At 41.9% G+C, this 26,323-nt stretch overlaps 1 protein-coding gene across 8 annotated transcripts in view; it reads left to right on the forward strand.

Moving 5' to 3' along the window:
• Window positions 1-7,620: 7,620 nt before the first annotated feature.
• The window catches only part of FBXL17 (F-box and leucine rich repeat protein 17), a 287,592-nt gene continuing 268,889 nt past the window's right edge, over window positions 7,621-26,323 (forward strand). For 3 of the 8 annotated variants that reach the window (XM_087742040.1, XM_087742042.1, XM_087742041.1), the window contains exons 1-4: window positions 7,629-8,801; window positions 20,834-20,956; window positions 24,240-24,497; window positions 25,288-25,419. In XM_087742040.1, coding sequence (XP_087598166.1) covers window positions 8,040-8,801; window positions 20,834-20,956; window positions 24,240-24,497; window positions 25,288-25,419 — 1,275 coding nt within the window. In that variant the 5' untranslated portion in view covers window positions 7,629-8,039. Of the gene's footprint in view, window positions 8,802-20,833; window positions 20,957-24,239; window positions 24,498-25,287; window positions 25,420-26,323 lie in introns of all 8 variants that reach the window. The other 5 variants (XM_087742044.1, XM_087742043.1, XM_087742036.1 and 2 more) reach the window with 4 other exon arrangements.

The following is a 26,323-nucleotide window of genomic DNA, read 5'->3' on the forward strand; positions in this document are numbered from 1 at the left end:
AAGCACCCCGCACTTCCCTATGTTTCTCACTTATTCAACGTTGTAATTTAAAATTTGTTCAGCTCTTGCAGGCTGTCAGAAAAAGAACAGTCTACCATCTTGAAAAATTATCTAAAGCCTCCCTTTATATATGTATGGTCGTATTTGAAAAGTCTTGCCTAGATTATTAAAAACAAACTAAAGCTTATTTTTAGTATTTATACCATTCTCCTTGTGAAATGAGATCGTGATCTAATTGAATTTGTTTCACAATTCAGAAACTGTAGCGGCTGGTGTTTTGAGAGAACTGCGTTTCAATTTCAGATGAAAGAGTGAAAGCAATGGAAAGAATCTGGCATTCTCCAGTTGCCTACAAATATCAGAAATCCTTGGGGAACTTTGAAGACCTACGTGATTGAAACAGCTAGATGACTAGACACAAATACGTATGTTTAAGTAATAAAGGTATTTGAATAGAATGCTGTTAATTAGGATGTGGATAAAGGTTACATCTGGCCACAGCTGGTGAGTCCCTGTCCTGCCCTTCCTGCCCCACGGAGACCCCCTGTGGTCCCTGATGCCCCGGCCTCCACGGCACACTGACAGCATTATTGGCTTGTAACTTGCCTACTTACAGTGTTCAAAAATTTTATTACATGGGGCAACTTCAGAAATATTATAATTTCTGATATGCATTATGTCTGCTAACTCTTTTGTGACAGCAGCCCAGCTGTACAAAATACTCCATTCTGAGATAACAGTGGCATAAAACTAATGAGAGGAACAATCTACTTGGAGGGGAAATGAACATACTGAACATAGTTATGGTAAACATAGTTGTTGTGGTTTAACCCCAGCTGGCAACTAAGCACCACACAGCCCCTCACTCACTTCCCCTCACCCTGCCACCCTAGTGGGATAGGGAATGAATCCAAAGTGTAAAAGTGAGAAACAAACTCATGGGTTCAGATAACAACAGTCTAATAGTTAAAAAGAAATAGTAATAATAATAACAACAGCAACAACAACACTAGTAAGGAAAAGAGGGGGAAAAAGAAAAAAGGAAGAGGAAAATAAAGCCCAAGAAAGACAAGTGATGCAAATGAAAACAATTGCTTATCACCGACTGACCGATGCCCAGCCAGCTCCTGAGCAGCAGCCCCCCTGCTAACGTCCCCCCAGTTTTATTGGCCTCCCTGCTAGTTTTCTTGCTAAGCGTGACATCATATGGTATGGAATACCCCTTTGGTCAGTTGGAGTCAGCTGTCCCAGCTGTGTCCCCTCCCAACATTTTGTGCACCCCCAGCCTCCTCGCTGGAGGGGCGGTGTGAGAAGCAGAAAATGCCTTGACTCTGTGTAAGCACTGCTCAGCAATAGTGAAAACATCCCTGTGTTAGCAACACTGTTTTCAGCACAAATCCAAAACATAGTCCCATACAAGCTACTATGAAGAAAATCAACACTATCCCAGCCAAAACCAGTACAACAGTGAAACAAATAGGATTTTGCAAAAGAAAGCACACGGATACATAAGAGAATAGTGATAGGTAAAAAAAGTATCTGCTGATATGCCATACATTACAGGGGGTCACTCAGCTGTCTAAACACGGGATGCCATAGAGCAACTGGTGCTCCTGCAGACTATAGCTATGCCCTCCATCACATACCCCAGCCCTTTGCGGACAGCTCAGTCACCTGGCACATCTAAGAAAGTGCTACAACTGTTTGTAGGCAGCTGAATCCCACCCTCTGATTCTGCATCCAGGTGACCTTTTCAAAGCGTTTATCAGATGACTGAAAAACATGATTCTACATATTAATGACAGAATTGGCTAAATCCTGATCTTGACAGAGTGGCAAGATGAATTCAGTAAATTAAAATATCAATATAACAGATGGGCAGAGGAGGCAGAAAAAATGAGCAGCAGCAAGTAGAAATTAGAAGCTACTTATTCAAAAATTTGGTAAGGGAAGTTGAAATCATTAGGTGAAATCCCTGGTTTGCAATGCTTAAAAAAGTAAGACAATGATAATGTGTTACTGTCATAATCAAAAGTCACTCTACCAATTGGATTGCTGCTGGTTTTCAATCTGGCATCTTCTAGAGCAAAAAATTACTAGCATATACAATTTATAGGAGTTGACATTACCAAAGAGATTTCTCTAAAGAAGAATTCTGGGGGATCCACAAAATTGAAAGACGTTAAAAACAAGAACTGGTCTTTTCACAGATAAAGGAAATAAATTTGTCTTAATGTAACACTATAGAAAAGAAACATTAACCACAAAATTGTATTTAATTCCGTACTGGAAAAAAGAAGCAATTGATAATTCTTATGATTTTTTTTGTGACTGTTCTGCCATCATTTGTCATCCTGTCACAAATCTTTGTGCTATCTGTAATTTTATTGACAGTGAATTTGTTTTACCCCTGTCGTGGATTGACCCTGGCCAGGAATAATTCTTAACCAGTGCAATAAATATTTTAGGCAGTACTCTTAAAACCAGAGTTTCTTTTACTAGCTGAAGTAACTTGGAAAAGTTCAAGTCTAATGCATCCACTATCAACAGAATTTATATCATCAGATTAATTGAACAACTAGTTATCTCTTATGGGATAACCTGTCCCTTTTCTGAATATTGCCATACCCTCAATGTTCTTTCAATCTCCTACAGGTTCTGGTTGTTCTGTTTGGCCTTTAGGCAGAGGGCTTGGGGGATGGAAAAGCTTTTAAGAAAACCAAAAAAAGTCCCTCCCCCAACTTCTCTTATTCAAAGTCCTCAGAAGGCTGAGCAAGAAAACCGTCCTTGGTGATTAATAGTCTCAGAAGTAGCTTGTCATCTTCAGCTGAGATGAACATACTATACTTGCTTTGAATTTTCAAACAGATTATCCATACCCTGGGTAATTAGTATACATATTCAAGCATGCACCTGGGGATTCTTATTTTGCCTATTCAAATATAGTGTCTAGTTAATAACATACTTTTCATGCATTTTACCTGACATATTTATACTATGCGGCATTTTTTAAGAGAACCCAAACAAATCATCATGCAAACATTCTTTTATGCACCCATAATGAAATTCTATAATTTTCTATGCTTGATCTATACTTAAGTTTGGCAGCATGGCCACATCAACTGCAAGAAGGGAAGTAGGATGGGAGGGTGGGGAATGCTCTTTCCTTATTTATAACCAGAAAACATTTAACTAGAATAGCAGAAAGGATTTGCTGGTATAGCTCAAGTATAAATGGAGTGTAACCAGTCAACAACTTTCATAGGTAAGTTCAGATTTGCAACATTTATGAACAAACTATGAACACAGTCTCAGTTCCTAAACAACATTAACAACTGAGACAACGTAAGCTCATAGAATCATAGAATTATTTTGGTTGGAAAAGACCTTTAAGATCATCGAGTCCAACCATTAACCAATACTACAAAGCCCACCGCTAAACTATGACCCTAAGTGTCACATCTATGTGTCTTTTAAACACCTCCAGGCGTGGGGACTCAACCACTTCCCTGGGCAGCCTCTTCCAATGCCTGACAACCCTTTAGGTGAAGAAATTTTTCCTAGTATCCAGTCTAAACCTACCCTGGCACCACTTGTGGCCATTTTCTCTTGTCCTATTGCTTATTACCTGGGAAAAGAAACTGACACCCACCACACTACAATCTCCTCTCAGGTAGTTATAGAGAGCGATAAGGTCTCCCCTCAGCCTCCTCCTCTCCAGACTCAACAACCCCAGTTCCTCAGCTGCTCCTCATAAGGCTTGTTCTCTAGACCCTTCACCAGCTTTGTTGCCATTCTTTGGACATGCTCTAGCACCTCAATGTCCTTATTGTAGTGAGGCGCCCAAAATTGAACACCATATTCAAGGTGTTGCCCCACCAGTGCCAAGTGCAGGAGGACGATCACTTCCCTAGTCCTGCTGGCCACACTATTTCTGATGCAAGCCAGAATGCTGTTGGCCTTCTTGGCCACCTGGGCACACGGCCGGCTCACGTTCAGCTGGCTGCTGACCAACACCTGCAGATCCTTTTCCACTGGGCAGCTTTCCAGCTGCTCTTCCCCAGGCCTGTAGCATTGCATGGGGTTGTTGTGACCCAAGTGCGGGCCCTGACACTTAGCCTTGTGGAACCTCGTACAGCTGGCCTTGGCCCATTGATCCAGCCTGTCCAGATCCCTCTGTAGAGACTTCCTACCCTCCAGCAGATCAACACTCCCGCCCAGCTTGGTGTCATCTGCAAACTGGCTGAGGGTGCACTTGATTCCCTCATCCAGGTCATTGATAAAGATCTTGAACAGAACTGGCCCCGATACTGAGCCCTGGGGAACACCACTCATGACTGGCTGCCAACTGGATTTAACTCCATTCACCACCACTCTTTGGGCCTGGCCATCCAGCCAGTTTTTTATCGAGCAAAGAGTATGTCCATCGAAGCCATGAGCAGCCAGATTCTCCAGGAGAATGCTGTGGGAAACCATATTGAAGGCTTTGCTAAAGTATAGGTAGACAACATCCACAGCCCTTCGCTCATCCACTAAGCAGGTCACCCTGTCATAGAAGGAGATCAGGTTAGTCAAGCAGGACCTGCCTTTCATAAACCCATGCTGACTGCACCTGATCCCCTGGTTGTCCCATACGTGCCACATGATGGCACTCAGGACGATCTGCTCCATGACCTTCCCCGGCACCGAGGTCAGGCTGACAGGCCTGTAGTTCCCCGGATCCTCCTTCTGGCCCTTCTTGTAGATTGGCATCACATTTGCTAACTTCCAGTCAACTGGGACCTCCCTGGTTAGCCAGCACTGCTGACCAATGATGGAAAGTGGCTTGGTGAGCACTTCCACCAGCTCCCTCAGTACCCTTGGGTGGATCCCATCTGGCCCTATAGACCTGTGTGTGTCTATGTGGTGCAGCAGGTCGCTAACCATTTCCCCTTCGATTATGGGGGCTTCATTCTGCTCCCTGTCCCTGTCTTCCAGCTCAGGGGGGTGGGTACCCCAAGAACAACTGGTCTGACTATTAAAGACTGAAGCAAAGAAGGCATTAAGTACCTCAGCCTTTTCCTCATCCTTTGGCACTATGTTTCCCTCCACATCCAATAAAGGATGGAGACTCTCCTTAGCCCTCCATTTGTTGCTAACGTATTCATAGAAACTTTTTTTATTGTCTTGTATGGCAGTAGCCTGAGTAAGTTCTAGTTGGGCTTTGGCCCTTGTAATTTTCTCCCTGCATAACCTCACAACATCCTTCTAGTCCTCCTGAGTTGCCTGCCCCTTCTTCCAAAGGTCATAAACTCTCTTTTTTTTTTCCCTGAGTTCCAGCCAAAGCTCTCTGTTCAGCCAGGCCAGTCTTCTTCCCTGCCAGCTCGTCTTTTGGCACATGGGGACAGCCTGCTCCTGTGCCTTTAAGATTTCCTTCTTGAAGAATGTCCAGCCTTCCTGGACTTCTTTGCCCTTCAGGACTGCCTCCCAAGGGACTCTGTCAACCAGGCCCCGAAACAGGCCAAAGTCTGCCCTCCAGAAGTCCAAGGTAGCAGTTCTGCTGACCCCCCTCCTTACTTCTCCAAGAATTGAAAACTCTACCATTTCATGATCGCTATGCCCAAGATGGCCTGCAACCATCACATCACCCACCAGTCCTTCTCTGTTCGCAAAAATAAAAACCTTGAGCTAAGATTATTTTTCTGTTAACATTGTTGTCTCAGTTTCTCACCCCTGCTCAGTGGACAGTCAAAACTCATTTCTCGTATCTCATGCCAGAGCAGACAAATCACATGTGCTACGCTGAATCAGCAGAAGTTGTTCTGCAGATATTTATGGTTCTAATATCTGCCAATAAAACTGCCAGTGGAACAGCTCTGCTGTCATCTTTAGGGCTAAAATCTTGTTACCAGCTAAGTGACAGAGCACTACGAATGAGTAGCGTATGAAAACTGACCATTTATCATCTTAGTTTTCTTTCTTTCATTCTGCAATCTTTATAGTAACAAAAAAACCCTCAGGAGCAGTGTCCCAAAGACCAAATTCAAAGATTGAGCTTTAGTTATCAGGAGAAAAATGACAAGAATTAGGCAGGAAAATTATCTGATGGCGAAACTGCTTGGGAAAAACAAGGTGAGATGAGATGTGTCCTTGTCTATGTCCTGCACAAGTCAATTTATTTCAAAAGGAGGTAGCAGGGATGGATCACATCAAGGTAAATATTAGAGTAATGGGAAGAATTCCTTCTATGAGACATATGTGTGTGTGTGGTGTCTATATATCTCAAAATAACGGGGCAATATATATCAGACATGAAAGTGACATACAAAAGTCAGGCACCCTCGCCAGCATTTCTGCAGGAAATACTAGTATGTCATGATATAAGTAAAGACCATGTCACAGTGACTAGTCAGAAGCTGCACAGCCAGGCTTAAAGATGAGATTTATTTTGAATATTTGACATTGCAAGCATATATCCTGAATGCTGTTTGATTTGAAGGTTTGACTTGGACCTTTCACCTTCTTTTACTGTTGTCTTTGTTTGTTCTTATTGAAATATATTTTTGAAATCAGGGAGGAAAAGACCTTGCCAAATTTTTGCCAAAATTTGCTGCAGTTTATATTGATGGACCTCAGTGTGATATAAATTCAGATAAAATATTCTATTACTCTACTTTTATCCAATGGTGTATTTAGTATTTTTATCATAGCAAACATATTTTTACTGAGCTGTTGAAGACTAATAATACAGGTAACAAACAAAAATAATGGCATCACGGGTATTTTAATCCTAACGTAACTTGTTCCTGGGCAAGGCCAAAAGATCAGCTGCACAGTATATAACACTGTGCATTTCTTCTGCTTCTCTTTGTAATTTAATAGTAGTACTGCACCGTATATATTCTAGCTATAACTTGCCTTCTCCCTCCCCAAACACCTTTTACTGAAGACAAAATTGTCCATATATTTAAACCTATACACCTAAGTCAATTTACATCAATAATTTAGAACTGAATGCTGAAACATACAACTGATTTTTGCTAGGCATTGAAGAGAGCCTTAATTAAAGCATTACGGCCCATATTTGCAAAGATTTATATGCCCTGGGCACCTGCAGCAGGGTACAACACACTGCAGTTAGCGGTGAGCATCCTCAGGAGCCGGGTGCACTGGGATGGAGGCCCCATATGGGCCCTGGTTCTGGCCTGGCAATGATTTAAAACAGCAGAAGCCAGGTATTTGCTGGAGCGCGCTGGTGGGAAGGCGGTGTTGACGGAAAGAACTTGGAGGAACGCTTTTGGTCTCAAAGCTTGTGTTACCCTGCCACTGCAAAAACCCAGCCGCGGTCCTGCACAGCTCCGTACAATCTGACACCGGTGGGCATTACCCCTCTCACCTTTCCCTACAAACTGTGACCAAAAAAACCCTTTACTTCAGGTACTTAAAAATATGTATATATTCTATACATATTATAAATGTAATAATATATACACATATATATTAAATGCTTATATACTGGCTCCACTCGACACATCTGTATTTATACCCAGAGTGCATTTAAATAATGGATGTACACCGCATATTTGGAGGCACGCAGTGGACCTGCACACTCACACGCGCGGGGGGGGGGGGGGGGGGGCGGCGGCGGCCTGCGCGGCCGCGGAGCCGTTACCGGCGCCCCTGCCGCTCCCTGCCGCCGGGCTGCTCCGAAGGGAGGCCGCCGGGGCCGCCTCTGCCGCCGGCGCCCCGCAAGGCCGCTCCCCGTCGCCGTCGGCTCCCAGCCCGGCCGCTGGCGGCAGCACCGCCGGGCGACGGCTCGGCGGCGGAGCGCCACCCCCTCACCTCCCCCGGGGGAGGTCAGGGCGGCGGTAGCGGAAGCTTCTTTCTCCCGGCACCGCGTCCCGGAACCAGCCCGGCCGCCGCCGCCGCCGCCGCCTCCTGTCTTGTCTTGTCCTGTCCCGGCTCCGCCACCTGCCGCCCCCGCCGGCAGCATGACAGCGCCCGCCGCCGCCTCCCGCAGGTGACACCCCGCGGGCCCTTCCGCCTCTGCCGCCTCCTATATGGGCCACCTGCTCTCGAAGGAGGCAAGCAGCCTGAGCCGGGACCGGGACCGCCGCTGCCGCCGGGGGAGGAAGGTGCCGCCGCGCAGCCGGAACTGCTTCCTGCGCGGGCCCTGCATGCTCTGCTTCATCGTCCACAGCGCCAGCCCGCCCGCCCCGGAGCAGCCCCTGCCCGTCGGGGACCCCCTGCTGCCACCGCCGCCCTACGCGGCCCTCGCCACCGCGGAGCAGCGCGCCGCCCGCCGCCTCCTCCGCCTGCCGCCTGCCGCCTGGGAGCCGCGGGGCCGCTGCCAGCGCCTCCTCCTCTCGGGCCTGCTGCCCTCGCCGGTGCGGGGCCTCCTGGGGCCGGCCAGGCCGCCTGGCGAGGTCTCCTCCGAGATGGTGTGCAAGCGCAAGGGGGCCGGCCTGCCCGCCTGCCCGCCCTGCAAGCAGCCGCGCTGCGCGGCCGCCGCCGCGGCGGAGCCCGAGGCCGCCGCCTGCCAGTGCCCCGGGGAGGCGCAGCTCTGCGCCCTGCCCGCCGCCGCCGGCTGCGCGGCGGGCGGTGGGGGCGCTCCGGCCCGGGGCGCCGCCGGGGACAGTGACGGCGGGGGGCAGGCCGCCTCGCCGCCGCCCCCCGCGCCGGAGGAAGGGGAGAAGGAGAAGGAGCGGGGCGGCGAGGCGGGCTGCGAGGAGCCGCTGGAGCACCCCGGAGATTGCTGCCGAGAGCCCCTGCCGCCGCCGGCCCCGGACATTAACCAGCTGCCGCCCTCCATCCTCCTCAAGGTGGGTCGGGGCGGGAGGGCGGGCAGGCCGGCCGGCCTGCTCCTTCCCTGCGGGGCGGGATCGCGGAGGCCTGGGGCTGGGCCTGCCCGCGGCCCCGGGGAGGCCGCGGGGGTGCTGGTGTCCCTGGGCGGGCTCGGTGGCTTGTGGGACCCGGCGGCGGTGGGGCCGCGGCGGCAGGCCCTGCCCCGGCCCCCCCCCGCGGGATCTCGCCGCCTCCGGCCCGGCCTGGGGCAGCCCGTCGCCTCCCGCACCCCCGCCTGCGCGGCCGCCGGGCCTGGGGGGAGCGGGGCGGCCGGCCGGGAGGTGCGGTGCCCCAGCCACCGCCGGTGCCCCAGCAGCCGACCTCGCTCACCTGGCGTTCGGGAGATAAGTAGGGTTGTGGGTGTGTTTTTTGTTTGGGTATTTTTTTCCCCCCTTTGTTTTGGTTTATGAACGGCGTTTTAAGTCATTAACTGGAGGTGAAGACAGACAACACTGCTCCAGCAGCTGCCCTGTAAATATTTTGACCCGTACCTGTTAACCTCGTAACGTGTCCTTTGCGGGTAGCTTCTTACTTATATCACTGATGGACTACTCAGCAAGGGGGACAATTACTGTATTTAGTGCTTCTGTGTAGGTCAGAACTACACAGACAAGTTTTCGATGTTGATTGGGAAAATATTTGTATTGATGTGTATTTTGAGTCAGTTTTGGCTTTACCAGTTTCACAGTCAGCCTGAGTATTTGTAGCCCACTTGAATTACATGCTTTCATAACCTCTTACTCTGTATCTTCAAAGAACAGTCTCGCTTTCTTTCCTGTCCCTTTTGCTGTCTCTTGGTTCCTGTAATACTGTTGTCTGTTGAGAATGACTTTTCATTTTTAAGCTACTCTGTTGATCTAGTGAGTGTGCTGACTTTCTGCAGCTAAACCTTAGCTAAAAATACGAGTCTGTCTGGAACTGAAGCCTGTGATGTTTTCCATAGTTTGATGCGAGTGTGTCTTTAAACGTTGGGTTATAGGGTTTCAGTACACAGCCGTTTACTCTGGGGTCAGATGGCTAAACTTAAAGCAGGGCATGATGATGGAGGAGTATGAGACAGATCATTCTTCCTGTTCTTTGTATACTGCTAGTTGTACAACTCCAATGTAGAAAGTACTTCCTTTACTCTTTATTGTCAAATAATAACAATCTACTTACCTGTCCGTCGTGCACATAAAATTAATTATGTGGGGGTTTTGGTTGTGGTGTTTTTTTTTCTTTTTTTGAGGTACATGTGAGTATGTTAGTAAGGGTACATCATGTTTTATAGATGCACTATTCAAATTACTTTTTGGCAAATATTTAAAACTCATGAACTGTCATATCTGAATTAATCTCTTCTGCGATTGCAGAATTGAAACTTTGCCTTGTAGTTCTTCTAAGAAATAATCCATCTGTTTGCCACTGTTATTGGAAGATACTTTTTTTCTTTGATATTCTGTTGTTTTAGGATTTGAAACCAGACTGACTTGATTAGTATGGCTTAAACAGCTTTTCTGATCAATGGAATGAGTACTTTTCTGTGGTTACTTTAGTACTCAGTTCCACTTTTTCAAAAATATCCATCTCTAACTCTGCCATAAACCAATTCTGCTAATAGTGAAGGAATGTCATGCCCATCTCACCTGTGGACTAGTTTAAATGTTTTTTCCATATGGTTTTCTGTTTTATATTGACACAGTACTGTTACAGCAAACCAGTCCAAAAGCTTTATAACACCAATTTGGCATTTAGAAAGTAGGCATTCTTTATTGCAGCGCTGGATGCACGGGGGGTATCTCCACCTAGCATGAATACCGTAGATCATGCCAGCAAAGTATTTATCAAACTTAAAACATACATATTCATTAATTTTCAGAGAAAAGTCATTAATATTACAGTTATTTCCCAGAAATCATTAACATATTTCCCCTCCCACTGGAGCATGTACTGTTTAATTCTGGGGATTCTTTCAGGGGTCCTTGGTGGTGGTTATACTCAAATTTGAGCTGTCCGCTTGTTGACCACATTGATTTTTATTTTTTTTTTTCCACCTAATCGTGCTGATTTGGCTGTTCTCTTTTGAGAAGAACACAGCTGACACTCCCCAATGTTCAGGGAGTTTCTTGTTTTATGTTCAGACTCCCCATCATCTTTGTTCTGGGTTCACTCTTTCATTCAGAAATTCCTTCTTATCTTACAGGCCTCTCCTCTGTCCTTCGTTTCTGCTGGCATGCTGGTGATTAACTTTCTTCCTAGCTCTACTCTGTCCTTGGTAGCTGTCTTCTAAGTAGTCCTTGATGATTAACGTTTTGAAGCAGTCCTTGGTGATTAGCTTCTTTTCTGAATCCCACATGTAATGGTACTTCATTTGTATCTGTACTTTCAATGTTTTTTTGACACGTTGCCCACCTCCTCCAATGGTTTTGTCTCTCCAGTCTCCCTGTAGTCCAGCTGCTTCTGCAACGTTTTTGAAAAAGCCTGCCCTTAATTCGAGCAGCTGGAACCAATCTACTCACCTATTGTGGTTTTTTTTGTTTGTTTTTAATTATGTCACACACTGCTCCCCCCCCCCCCCCCCCCAATTTGCCCTTCAATCCTTAGCTACTTACTTATGCACTGGGTTGATTTTGGGTTGGGTTTTTTCTTTTTTTTTTTTTTGGCTGCTTCCATAGCATCCTGTTCTGTTATGTGACTTTTAACTTCAGAATTCTGACCAGGCATCTTGTTAACTGGATTATGCAGGTGCCTAAAGGCCTTCATATGCTGGGTTTTGATACAGATAGAATATCCCAAATATAATCCTTTCTTCAAAGGTGCCATTTTATTATGAGAGGGTGGGAGACAAATATACCCAAAGTCTTTACTAAACTTTTCACAGTGGGTAGTGGAGGCACTAACCTTAATACAAGGACAAGAGATTCCATCCTCAGAAGTCTTAGGAGCCAGATCTTGTAGATTTTTGTTTCCTTCCCTTGATTCCCATCCCTGCAACCGCCTGATGCAGTGGTGTTAACACAGGAGTGGCTGTCAGCCGTGTCTGTATGTGGGCTGGAGACAAGCCCAAGGAGACATTGTAGGAACTCCCAAGTAATAGCTGGCCACTTAGAGGTGGCTGCCATGGGCTGCTCAGGTGCTGTTCTGTTGCTAAATCTCTCCTAAGTGAAGGATATGGGGCTGGATGGAAGGGTTTGTCAGACTGAACTTGGCTTGCTGGTCATCAGATGGGCCCTTCTGAATCAGAAAGTTCATAGTGCAATGGGCCAGTTGATCCTGTTCCCCTGGCTGGGGAGGAGGTCTCTTCTTCAGCATGGGGGATAAAAGAACTGCGGTTCCACAGATCAAACAAGCTTATAGGTTGTTTTGCTTTTCATTTGGTCACTGAAAAAAGTGTTGTACAGTGGGCAAAATTTCATCTTTAAGCGTTGTAGATGAGGGTGATTACTTTTGACTAAAGGGTAACTTAAATTCATCCTCTTTAAAATCTGAGGGGAACTAAGGAATTACAGATCAGTGAGCTTGACTGTAACCTAAATAGATGTGTGAATGAAAAAAATACAAGGGAGCTGTTTGTAAGCATGCACTGCAGAAGATTACAATATATTGTGCTGTGTATTGCTAAATTTTTGAACTTTGTGCTGTATCTTACAAATCTGTGCCTATTGCAATTTCACTATTTATTTCTGGAAAGCAGAAATAAATCTTCCTGTTGTACCTGTTACCTCTTTGCAGTGCTGCTGTTTAATCAAAAAAAGTTAACTGGTGTAAAATGGTCTGCAGACTGAGTGAACTTAGTCTTGCCAATTCAAGCACTTCAGATGCCCTTTTGAGCTGTATTAACAGGAACTGTGCATGTAGAACATGGAAAAGAAGTTCTCCGCTGTGCTTGGTGCTTTTAAAGCCTCTGCTAGAGTCCTGCATTACGTTGTGGTCACTGGGGTCTCCTTAAAAAACCCACAGACAAGTTGGAGAGGCATCAAAGGAGAGCTAGAGGTTGTGGAAACATGGCCTGTGATGGTAGTTGGAAGATTCTGTTCAAACTGCATGACACTTCTATTCAGAAAGAAGACTGAGATGCACTCTTTTGTTACAAGAAAAGTGATTAAAAAGTTCGACTGTGTTCCTGTCCTTTGTCAAATAAAAAGAAATAATAAGCTTAATTTGGTGTGAGGGAAATTTAGGTGAGATACTTGGAAAATGACACAGTGTGAGAATATTTAAGCCTTGGCACAGGTGGTTTCCTGTCTCTGAGGTTATGTGAGGAGTTGGGATTTTTATTTATTAATTCTTTTTTTAACAACAAGGGGGATGTCCTTATCAGGGATGTTCTAAGTGTGCTTGAACTTGCTTCGAAACTGAGAAGGCTCTAGAATAGATGACCGTTTTGATGTTTTCTGTTTGCTGCTTTTATTGTTATAAAGCATGAACACATGCTGCTCTGTCTTCAGCAGAGACCCTGTCAGTTTTAGCTTAGAGGTAATGCAGTATGAAGGGAAGGTAAGCGTGTATGTGTATATATATATATATGTATGGATGTGCGTGTATTTTAACTTAATATATTCATGAAAACCTTATCTGAGGCACTACTGGCTCCTTTTCTCACATCTTTACTCAACTTTTTAAACTTACTTTTCTCCTTCTTTCTTTGCTGTAATAACTTACATGTTTGCTTTTCTTGCTGTAATAACTTACATGTTTACTTTTGATAAAGTTGTTACTAAATCCAGTGCTGCTGGCACTGTGCTACTAGCACTGCACTGAGTGATATGAAGTGGGTTTGGTAGACCAGAGCTAGGCCTTTGGTTTTTCCTTCTGACTTTTGAATGCTGGCATTTATTTTTAATGAATTTATACCTGAAAAGACTGGATATACATGTTATAGTTGCACTGTCTTTTTTCTTTTTTTTTTTTTTTTTTTCCCCCCTGTCCTAGTCAGGAGACAGAGGCATCAAAATACACCATTTGGATTGGACTTCATCCACAAGTTCATGGCGTTACTGTTATAATACCATCTTTCTTTCTTTCTTATACTGGTGTTCCCATCATTTTATCCTGTCTAGAGTTTGTGTTGAGCCTTACTTTTAGCTATAGCACTAAGAAGAATGGAAAAGGTTGTGAAACTTTGTGGCTGATGCAGGGAGGTAAATGTTCTTTTCTTTCAATCCTAATTATTCTGCTGAACTCCTTTTTCTGTAGCAATGGATAACACAGCAACATAGATTTACGCCCCCCCCCCCCCCCCCCCCCGCCCCCCGAAGCTTACTGTCACCTTGTGATTGCAGTAGGGAAATGAACCAGCTTTAACTTCCCTGTGCTGGTGGTGAGCTTCTGAAGTGCAGCTGAGGGGCACAGTTGTGAAGGAAAGGTGTGCCAGTAGACTATCAACAAAAGCAAAGATAATATATGGACAGTATTTCAATTATAAAGTTCTGAAAGGTGTCCTGATATATTTTGTGATTTGTTGCAGAATTATAAAAATAAATAGGTATTTTACTTTCTACAGGTGTGTTTGAAAAGGTGGCTTTTGTGTAAGCATGTAGGTTTTCACATTACATTGAGTTATGTGATGGAGGAGACAAATGGCTTGGAATGAAATTTCTGCTTTTCCTGAAGGCAGATAGATGCCTTGACACTCACCCACCATGGCCGATGAAACTTCTGCTAATGTTGTTTAGATGTTGCTTGGCTTGGTCTATATCGCCGAAACTATCTATTATTGCATGAAGAAAACTAGTAGATTACAAGTTGTGCAGTGTTTGAATGCAAAGTAAATTAAATGTAACTCTTGCTTTCATTTCCTATTCTTTTGTTTCTTTTGTTCAGGGTGCCTGACCTGTGTTTGATCTTTCACAAATTTTGGTATGTTTTAGTGTCTCTGTTTTTAAACTGTTGTGGTGATTCAGAAGCAGCACAGGTGTCTTTTAGTGAGGACCGTTGGGTGGCTGGGAGTAAAACTTTAGCAGCCCCTTCAGGTAAAGATACTCTGCTTATTCGTCAGAACCCTTTCTTTCCATTAGTAGAAAAGGTATAGTATCAGCGTCTCCTGTCATTTCTTACAGACAGAAAATAAAGTTGTGTTTTGCATTACAGCTAAGGCAATCTGTTAGCAAGTGGCTGTTAAAGGCAGTGTCTGTCTCCCTTTTGTAACCTCTGTCTGCATGTTCCTGCTGGTAGCTTCGTGCTCTGTAGAATGATCAGGCAATTGCAGAGTGAGTTGATTCAGCTGGCTAATCTCACACTAATCTAACATGGCAAAACTTTTCCCTCAGGATCACTTGCTTGAAAAGACTTTCTCTGTGTACAGTCACTAAATCCAGTGCAAAATTTCAGGTAACCACGAGTAGGGGACCAGTAAACTGTTCCTACTAATGGCAGCCTGCCATAAGAATTTGGGCTGTGATGTGAAATCACACTGTCACTTTTCCTGGCTGACACATTTTCGTTAATCACAAGAGCATTTTTAAACGGGTGTATTGAGGCTCCTTTCAGATGTGTGTGCCTTGAGTTCTTATATCTTTTTCATATACTCAGGTAGTCATGAATCATTCATGTTTCCCTTGTTCAGTTGAGGTTATGTGTGGATAAAGTGATGAAACCTCTTAAAAACTAAGCAAATATTTCTCTGTCCTTTGTCTTCTGTTGAGAGATGATTCTTTAATTTTCTGAAATACAACTAAACAATGTTTCATAAACATAAAACCACTGGAAGTTTAACTTCTGTATGCCTGCAATTAACAAATACTCTGTTTAACACTTCAGAGTAAAATGTCATGTACTAAGGATGTTCTTTTTATTAAGTGGTACTTTAGAATTATTTTTGATAATGAAACTTCAATTAATTGCTGAAAAAATTTGCACCCAGTTGATGAAACAAATGAGCAGTTTTCCAATAACAAATGTATCAAGTTAATTAAGCATCATGAAATGTTTGAGTTTACATTTTAATGTTCTTCATATGTACTGTTGTTGTTAATGCCATAAACTTCTTGGTTTCAAAACAAATCTAGCTGATGCAATGTAATGAAAACAATTTCATAGGTATCTATTCTTCTTGGATACAAAATATTTTTATTGAGAAAAGAAAGCTTCATTCACAGAAATATTTAACCTTCTAGTTAGATTGAAAGATCTTTCAAATGAAAACAATGGACAGAAATAGGGGATGCATGGATTCACTTTTTATAATCTCTCTTCTGCCCTGGGGCCTATGGTCTATATTTTGTTCATGTTCATAAAGCTGTAACTTGTTCTTAAAGTTAGTAGTATCTTTAAACAATGGTATTAGCAATCAACTGAATTTTCTTGCCTCTGTTTCTGAGGCAAAAGCTTCTTAAGTCTGTGCAATCAATAATTCTAACTCCTTGATTGTGGATTTTCAAAAATAAAAGATTTTTTAAATATGATTGTCTTTTGATAAGTTAAAATTCTTTCTTGAATTATGCTTATGTTTACTTCATATTTGATTTGTGTGATGTGAGTTCTTGATTTTGGAAAACTTGGTGCTGATGATATTGTGTCAGCAAGCACATGCACAATTTTCTAGTATTGTACCTTTTTCGTAGTAACATTCATGGGTGTGACTGGCTTTATGACTTCCTTTGATTAGAAGTGCAGTTAAGTATCTCCTTCACTTGATTGAACTTTGTTTGAGGAACTTGGTTTAAGGCAAAAGCTATAAAATATTTACAGATAAACTAAATCTAATGTATAGATTTATGGTATTTAAATCTTATGTTTAATCTTTTAAGAAAAGATATTTATAGGATGTCTAGGGTTTTTTTGTGGTGTCTGCCCCCCCCGCCCCCCCCAGCCCCATTCCTGCTAAAATGCTAACAGCACAAAAGTTCACAGTAGGTCTTTTTGGATACACAGCTTCAAATATCTAACATACATTTCATGGAGAAACAGTGGGGAATTGTTAAGGGTGTAATGTCTGAAGCCCATCGCATAGGGACTTGGTGGTGAAAGAGACAATTACCCAGAAGAACTTTTATTTCTAGCTTTTCTGGTTGGACCCCTCAATAATGTTAATCAGCAGCTTCTTCCTCCCTTTCCCATCCATTGTCTTACAAAATATTTATTCCAGAAAGTTGAAGAAAACCCCAAAACTTGGTCAGGCACTGTTTTTTGACAGATGGAAGTGTGCTGTGCAAGGGCTTAATTTGGCTGGATTTTAATCTGATTGATTTGGCTGGATTTTAAACTGATTTTAATCAGTTGAACTGTCACCTGATCCAGAATTGTGGCTTGCCACAGATGTGTGCAAACATGCTGAAGATAGTACTATGGAATCAGTTGTGTTTTGTTCTTAAAGGTAAAACAACTTATTTGCATGGATTTTCTCCTGTAAGGGGTTTGTATGGTGGTATCTATCAAGTGCATAAAATTAGACTGTTTGAATCGAGTTCAGCAGATTCAGTGTAGTCTGACTGAAAGCTAGCTATATCTGTTAGTTGACTTTTGCTGTCCTGGGCATTGCGTTTTTGGATTTTCTTTTCACTGTGGTCTTTAATGAGTCTGTCTGAATGCTTATTTTGAAGCAAGAGCTTGACATTAAAGAACTGAGTGTATCTCGAAGGTGTGATAAGGCCATCAGTGTTGAATATTATGGGGGTTGATCCTTAAATAGGATGTAGCCTGGAGGCCCAGAAAGTCTTTTGCATCTATTGAAGGGGAAGAAAAACCCACTAATCTTAACTATCACTTGAAAGGTTAAAGCAGGAGGCACTGACATCTGTTTTAGGAACTTGAGCAGAACGAGGGTGAGATGAGAGAGAGCAAGGAACACAGGTAGGGTTTTTTGCTTGTTTGGTCTGACTGTGCTTCCTCTACCCCCGCCTCTTGCCAACAGGGGAAAAAAAGTGTGAAATGCATCTAGCAAATACTTTTAAACTTGTTTTTTGGTTTTTTTTTTTTTCTTTTGAAAGTACTGAAGGATATTTCAGTTTCTCTGGTGCTTGGAAGGAGGATTAGACAGGGAGTTGAGGGGGGGAAAAGTGAGTATTAGACATACAGGTGTACATGCTTGAGTACAATTTTCAGGAATTAAATGTGCTAACTAGTGGACCCACTGCCCCCAGAAAGTTATCTATCATATGCAGGAGTTAAATGAACAGCCTTGGGGGTAGGAATTGTTTTAGCTTTCAGCTGTATTTATACAGCCTTGGGAATTAGAAAACAATTTAAAACTCGGAGCAATTAAGCTGCCACAGTATCAGTATATATCTAGAGAATGAAACTGAATTAAAGGGTGGTGAAGGTCATCAAAGTGAGTTGTAGCATTTTATGCATTAATATAGTATTTTAACCAGCAGCTAAGATAATCCCTTAATGTAAGGATGATGTGCCACCAAACTGGAATATATATACACTTTGTTACTAAATTCCATTTAGTGTAATTCAATACATCTTCTTTTAACAACTGCAAGCTCTGAAGAGAAACTGGTATTTTACATGGCATTATTCAGAATCTTTTTATAGTTGGAACTTTTATAGCTACTGCAGACAACAAAACCGGCAAGGCCTTATCTTTGAACATGTACTGCTTCTTTGGCTACTCCTGTCTGTGCTGGAACTCCTGCAACAACTGCCAGCAGCTGCTTTTCCCACTGGTGGCTTCACTCTGATGATTGTTTCTCAAGAAGTCAATTTGCAACACCTGTACACTCCTTACTTGTCTCTGCAGCTATAATTAAGTACAGCATGGACTAAAACATGACCACAAATGCTTTCAGACATTTCTTACAGAATTATATTGTCTGTTCAGAAATACTGTTTATGTCAAGTACTGAATCAAACTTGTTTCTTTTTTGTTTTGGCATTGCTACTGCTGTGCCTCATGCAGTAGCAAAGCAGAAGCAGTAGGTCTTCTGTGATTTGTGAGGGCTTTCAGCTTTTGATGGGATGGTAGTTGGAACAAAAATTATTTAAGACCTTTCATATTCACAAGTGGCAGCTGAATTAGCAAGTCTTCCCTGTTCGATATTTGCTAAGTTATTGTTTTAAGAACTGCAAGCTCTTGTTTCTCGAAGTGAAGGTGGTGTTCCCACAAATAAGCACATTTATTTCCCACTGTAGCAAAGATTAGTTAAAGTATTTTATAATGCTAACCTTGGCATCCCTTCTTAATGTTAACTGGAGTAAGTCTGATGTCCATCTAAACATGGATCATATTGCCTTGTTGTCTTCTGAGGTTTTTGTTTTTGTAACTGTTAAAAGACTCGGGCGTCTGTTTCATACTGGTAGTAGGAACTCAAGTTTCCTACTGCTTTTAGTAACTTAGAATTGCTGAGAATCATCAGACTGTCATCTTTTTATAATGCTTAGAATTATACTTTTGCAGTAGGAACATCAACAAATTACCACTTACTATTTAGTGTTTTTTCCCTGCTTTACTGGGGGTGATGGCATTTTTTGGGTGCTGATCACAGCCACCTCTGTGCATGGATTCACCAGTACAGACAAAGAACTGCAGTGAGAAAGCAGGCATTGATTGTTTCATCCACACTTCTATCTGCCTATATTCAACTGATTCCCTAATAAGAAACATCCATTGACTCTGGTAATGGTCAAGCAAAGGCCTGCAGGAAAACAGTGTTCGTGCACAATCCTTCAGCACTGTGAGGAGTCTTACATAATTTTGAGTTTTTCATAGCTAGAAGAAGATAGCAGTGATAAATCTTGCAAGCATTTACAGAAGGTGGTAAATTTGATTTTTTTAAAAAAAAATTTTTTTTCCCACTTATTATATTTTGCGGATCTTTTAGGAATAGTCAACCAACTCCCCTTCACCAGGGGGTCTTATAGTGATATACATATTTAAAACTGCTAAGTTAAGCCATTTCCTAGAACAAGGGGCCAGTAATGGTTGTTACTGTTGACAGTTTATTGTCCGGTCTGTTCTAAAGACCACTGATGTTGGAAATTCTGCAAGTTACCAGGTATTATATTCCAGTGCTTCATTTTCCTTAGTTTGAGACTAATTGTCCTACCCACCACAAAGAAGATGAAAGCATTGTTCTCTCTAGTTTGTTTACCCCTTTTTCCCTCTCTCTTCCTTGGTTAAACAGTCCTAGTCTTTTCTTTGAATGTTTTCATGTTTTCTACCTCAGTGCTTTCCTATGGACACTCCAATATTTTCAGATTTTCTTGAGCCCATTGCCTGAGATTGGCTATAGTGCTTCTACTTAGTACTAGATACCCTCATCAGTTGAGTGGGGGGGCTGTTTCATGTTTTGCAGTCCGTATTCCTGTGTAGGCATCTTAATGCAGTGATTGCCTCTTTTCGTTATAGGATGATGCGTAGATTAAAGTTCATTTGTGGTTATAGGGTACCTTCATACGTGACTCTTGACAGACCTTTTTATATTTATTAACAACTACTTTTGAGGAAGGGCTGAATGTAATAAATGTAAGAGCAATTTATGAGCCTGCCATAAAGTTACAGTTTATTCTTTTTTGCAGGCTGCTATGGTGCTCAAAACCTTGGGGTATAAAATGCTGATTCTGTGCTTAGTTTCCTTGTATAACACTGATTTGCTCTGCTGATCTGCTCCACCATCCCATGCCCTCTTCCCACAAGACTGATGTTTTAGTACCTTTATGACTCTTCTTTTCAATTCAGTGAAGAAATAAAAGGAAAGGTTTTTCTGTCTGAATCAGAATGGTAATGAAAACATCTTTTAAATGGCTTGCAAATAACATTGAGCTAATATTTATATTTGTAATTCTTTAGGTGTGCCATCTCAGAAGCACATTTGAAATTTGGTCTAGGAGATGAGTGCTTAAGTAGGATACATTCTGTTGTTGGTTGTGGTAATGTGACATCAATATTGTCAGCTGTTGGGGGATGCAAGTTTTTTTGTTACTGTCCTTGACTAACCAAGTTGGGGGCAAATTCTAGAACTGTGTTGCAATGCATGCTAATGTATTTCTGTCCCTTACAAGATGGGTTAGTAATAAAATATTTCTGTCTCTGAAATATAATTACTTCTGACAAATAGTTTTTTTTTTTTTTTCCCTTTCTTTACAGATATTTTCCAACTTATCCCTGAATGAGCGTTGCCTTTCAGCGTCATTAGTCTGTAAATATTGGCGTGACCTCTGTTTAGATTTTCAGTTTTGGAAGCAACTGGATCTCAGTAGTCGTCAACAGGTATGATGGTATCATTGTGGAAAAATTGTGTTTTAATCACTCAGAATTTGTTCCCAGAACTTGTACTCTTGACCACAGGTAAATGGAAGAAACCCATACAATGGTGATGTCCCTGCTTTCAGGGTTTTTTCTACTAGAGGCTGAAAAACATAGAATCGTTAAGGTTGGAAAAGACCCTTAAAATCATCGAGTCCAACTGTTAACCTATCACTGTGAAGTCCACCAATAAACCATGTCCTTGAGCACCACGTCTACCCTTCTTTTAAATACCTCCACGGATGGGGACTCAGCCACTTCCCTGGGCAGCCTGTTCCAGTGCCTGACTACCCTTTCAGTGAAGAAATCTTTCTTAATATCCAACCTAAACCTCCCCTGGCTCAACTTGAGGCCATTTCCTCTTGTCCTATCACTTGTTACCTGGGAGAAGAGACTGACACCCACCTCGCTACAACCTCCTTTCAGGCAGTTGTAGAGACTGATAAGGTCTCCCCTCAGCCTCCTCTTCCCCAGGTTAAACAACCCCAGTTCCCTCAGCTGCTCCTCATAAGGCTTGTGCTCTAGACCCTTCACCAGCTTTGTTGCCATTCTTTGGACATGCTCTAGCACCTCAATGTCCTTATTGTAGCGAGGCGCCCAAAATTGAACACCATATTCAAGGTGTTGCCCCACCAGTGCCAAGTGCAGGAGGACGATCACTTCCCTAGTCCTGCTGGCCACGCTATTTCTGATGCAAGCCAGAATGCTGTTGGCCTTCTTGGCCACCTGGGCACACGGCCGGCTCACGTTCAGCTGGCTGCTGACCAACACCTGCAGATCCTTTTCCACTGGGCAGCTTTCCAGCTGCTCTTCCCCAGGCCTGTAGCATTGCATGGGGTTGTTGTGACCCAAGTGCGGGCCCTGACACTTAGCCTTGTGGAACCTCGTACAGCTGGCCTTGGCCCATTGATCCAGCCTATGCAGATCCCTCTGTAAAGTCTTTCTACCCTCCAGCAGATCAACACTCCCAACCAACTTGGTGTCGTGGACCCTTATATTAACTCCTTTGAATGTAGTTTCTTTTGACTGAGATCAGTTATTAAACAGTGTGAGGAGAAATACTGTTTGAGATGGATTGTGGGTTACCTGTCTCAGTTCTGCATCAGGTAGTGGTAGTTCCATTCATAAGAACTATCAGATCTCATGTTAATTGAAAGATGTACATGAGCTTTGCTGTGGATGCTCTAGTTTGAAGACTGGTCACCTAACTAGTGCTTGCTCAGTCTGTTTTAACAAATTTTCTTTAATTTTAATTCAACTGATGTGGCTCCTACTGATCAGAAGACATTGTGTCTTTTGGCCTTTAGCTGATCCTAGAATTAAGTATGTCTGGGATTCATGGATTTCATTTAGTGAGATCCTTACAGAGCCTAGCCTTAGATTGTTCAGGGTAAGTTTCCTCCTTGGAAAACTTTTTTAAGGATGCCCATGTTGTTTGGCCATCCTCTTTAGGTTTTATCGTTAGTTACTTGCAGAGGTTTATAAAACAATTTATTGAGAGTTTAATGAAAATATAGGGTGCAGGGGAACAACCTTTGGAGGGTCCCATTTGAAGAAGCAGCAACATGAACTCATCTATGTTGGACATAGAGAATGTACATGGGATATTATTTTCAGATCATCAATTCATAAGCAAGTGTGCAAGCTCTCTTGCTTCTAGAGTACTAGTTAACATATTTCTGAAACACTATGGAAAAGTTATAACAGCAGATTGTCTGATTTTTCTGAAGTGACTCCGAAGCACACTCAGACCAGAGGTCCATCTTTTTGCTCTGTAGGTACTATGTGTCAAATCAGTCTTCCTTCATTGTCTTGAGGTGTAGCCTTATTTCTACTACAAAGTTTTTTAATGGTTTTTCGTATTAGGTATGTTGGGATCTCACTAAAGTTTATCAGTTATGGCGTTGCCCTAAGAGACCTATCTTGCCAATTTTTCATTGAGTTCTCAAACCAATATTAAGCACAAATGTTATCCTTCTCTGTGTGTAGGGAGGGTTTGGTGGTTTTGGATTTTTTGGTTATTGTTGGGTTTTTTGGGGGCAGAGGTGTTGGTTTGTTTGTTTAGGTTTTGGTTTTGTTTTTTGTGGTGTGGTGGTTTGTGGGTTTTTTTGTTTGGGTTTTTTTGCAGTTTGTTATGTTTTCTAGCTAACAGCTGCCTGATGATATAGCAACAGAGATAAGACTTGCGACTAATGGAAAACAGATTGAATGCAGTAAAGAAAGTGTTTATTTCTCAGCTGTGTAAGAGAAAAACAGAAGGAATTCATGTTGCTCTCTTGCCTTCTCCAGGCTTAAAACTAAATCTCATCTATGCTAAGTGGTGGATAAGTATGCCTGAATGGTTTTGTTAGAAAGACTTTTGTCATATGCCACCTCAGGTTTCTTGAAAATAAACTTTTAAAGTGAGGAGTTCATTGTGTTTTACCTGCTTTGGTTTTGTTTGTTTTGTTTAAACTTATAAGCTTGAGTTCGGAGACCATGAAGAATATCTTAATTTCTTACCTGCTTTGTAGGACTGGCTTCTCTTAACGTTATTGGCATGTTAGCTAACTAGAGTGTGTACAGAGACAAAGTGGATAGAATCTTTTTTTCTTCAAAGGAGCTCTTGGAAGATAGTGCATGTATCTGATTTAATAGTCTTTCATAGACTAACATTAAAATGTGCAAGTATTCTGTTTTAAAACTGAGCGAATAACAGGAGGAAACTTCTGGGTTTTAATTAGTTTTTTTTTTTTCTGTTACGGTGTTGTTTCCTTCTCACCCCTTTCATTTGCTGCTACCTTAGGTGACTGTTTTCCATTGTTAAGAAGCCCATTGTTACCTGCATCACTGTTGTATTTGTCTGCTGGCACTTGGTTTTGGATGATTACCATAGCCTAAGTAAAAACCTATTGCATTTTAAAGACATATAAACCCTTTACTTCTCTGTAAATGCTACCTTAGGTATGTAAGTAGAGTGCTGCTATAGAAGGGCAAGCAAATCCTTTTCTTCTAAAGGATGGAGAATTCTTTGTCTAAAATATGAAGAGGATCATTAACTGTTATTCTCTCCAAGTGTTGGAGCAGAATTCCTTAAAGGTAACTGTAAAAACTGATCATACCAATACACTCTTATCTTGGAAAACAACTCTTTTCATTGTTCCGATAGCTTATGTAAATGCATCTTAGAAATAGGAGTTTTTGTGCTAATGAAATTAAAGATGTTTATGAAAAAAGTTAAATTTTAATATTTGGATTTTCTTTACAGGTTACTGATGAGCTGTTGGAAAAGATAGCATCAAGAAGCCAGAATATTACTGAAATCAATATTTCTGATTGTCGCAATGTATCTGATACAGGAGTATGCATATTAGCAATTAAATGTCCCGGACTCCTAAGGTATACTGCCTACAGGTGTAAACAGCTTTCTGACACCTCTATTATTGCAGTTGCCTCTCAGTGTCCTCTTCTTCAGAAAGTGCATGTGGGCAATCAAGACAGACTCACTGATGAAGGCCTAAAGCAGGTAACCATCCATTCCACAAATTTCTGTTGTAAATTTAATATCTTTCAACTTCTTACCAAGTACAAAAGGGGACATGGAAGAAGATACTCTCTTCTAGGATTTAATTAACATCAGATGACCTCTCCTACTTTAAAAATCGGTTTATGGACATGTTTTCTTGGTGCAGTAAATGCTGTTCTCTAGAGACTATACATAGTTGGTTGGGGTTTGTTTTGTTTTGTTTTGTTTTTATATCCAGGGATTAAATGATCCCTATTATAATGAAATCTCCAGTTTGACATCCTGTACTTCATCTCTGGCTGAGTGAGTTTTCCTGAGCTTAGTTGCTATTTGGAACCAGTGTTTAAGTAACTCTTTTTTGCACCATGAAAGCCGAAGATGACTGAGATCTTTATTTGTTAGGCATGCAGAAAGGTTTCATCAACTGTCTCTCTCTTGTGTTAAAGGAGCATTTAGGGTAGGCTGTGAAGGAGTTATGTTAAATAAAATAGGCTGTCAATGGTCTAGCATACAGGCATTGTTAGCTACTTATATGTATACCCAATAAATAACTTGGTTCTTATGTACTGCTCTTAGTTCCATTTTGTTGACTGCAACTTCATTTTGTCGTGTATGTAATTATCTTTCTTGTTTGTGTATAGTAGTTACAAAACCTGTAAAGAAAGATAATTTGGGGGGGGGGGGCAGAGAAGCAGAAAGAAATCTTAACTCCCAGCTCTCCAGTTCAGTCAAATCCTGTTGATCTTTTTCCTTTATTCTTAAATACTTGCTTTGATTTCATTAATTGCAGCTTGGTTCAAAATGCAGAGAACTGAAAGACATTCATTTTGGGCAATGTTACAAGATCTCAGATGAAGGAATGATCATTATAGCTAAAGGCTGTCTGAAGTTGCAAAGAATATACATGCAAGAAAACAAATTAGTAAGTACATGTTATGATTTTTTTTTTTCCACAGCGTTTTCATTGTCAAAGCTTTCTCTTCCTTTGTGTCTGTTTAAAACTTTCTTCTAAATAGCTGCTTTTTGGCAGTGAATTGCTTAAAAATGTTCTCTAGCTGTGAAAATTTTGGTTCTACAGAGATAGCTCAGAAGATGACTTGAAGTACAAGTTAAGCTAAAGCTGTTTCAGGTATATATTAACTTTCGGTTTTGACGTGTTGTTCCAGGAGTAATTGTTTGGGAGATGCCTGATTTGTGTAGGAAAATACTTAATCCATACAGAAGGTTTCTTTTGTTTATACCTGTACGTTTTTCTATAGTAAAAATTGCAAACTTCCCTAAACTAAAAGATTTTTGGAGGTTGAGTTCTTGACTACAAAAAATACACTCTGATAATCTTTTTTTGAAATATGTCACTTTCTCATCAGGATGCAGTAGAGTAGTGTGCCTATATTAGTAGAAGGAAGTTGTTGAGGAGTAATGAAACTATCTTCTGTCATAATTATAAGCAGTCTCTGAAATGATGGTTTCTGATGTTGAAAGCCAGTATCTGCTAAATGGTATAGTACAGCACTGGCTTTGATTTTTTTTTTTTTTTTTTTTTTTAGTACAGCACTGGCTTTGATTTTTTTTTTTTTTTATATTATTAATTTTTATCTTTTCTTGCAAGTAAGTAGAAAAATTTGCTTGCAGTTGAATTCTTAACTATAAGCTAATGTCAGGGTTATAACCTTTAGTTTTTAGTTTGAAAACTGCTGCACTGGAACAAATAAATTGAATTTGTACAGAAACAGCGTACCTTGTACTCAGAGTCATTTGATATTTGGCTTCAGATAGACAGATAGTAATGCCTAAGATGGTTCATTTGAGAATGGTTTTAAGAAGAC

The sequence above is a fragment of the Nipponia nippon genome, unplaced genomic scaffold (genome assembly GCF_047370975.1).
Source record: "Nipponia nippon isolate SJK-2023a ecotype South Korea unplaced genomic scaffold, ASM4737097v1 scaffold_8, whole genome shotgun sequence".
NCBI classification, from domain to species: Eukaryota; Metazoa; Chordata; class Aves; order Pelecaniformes; family Threskiornithidae; genus Nipponia; species Nipponia nippon.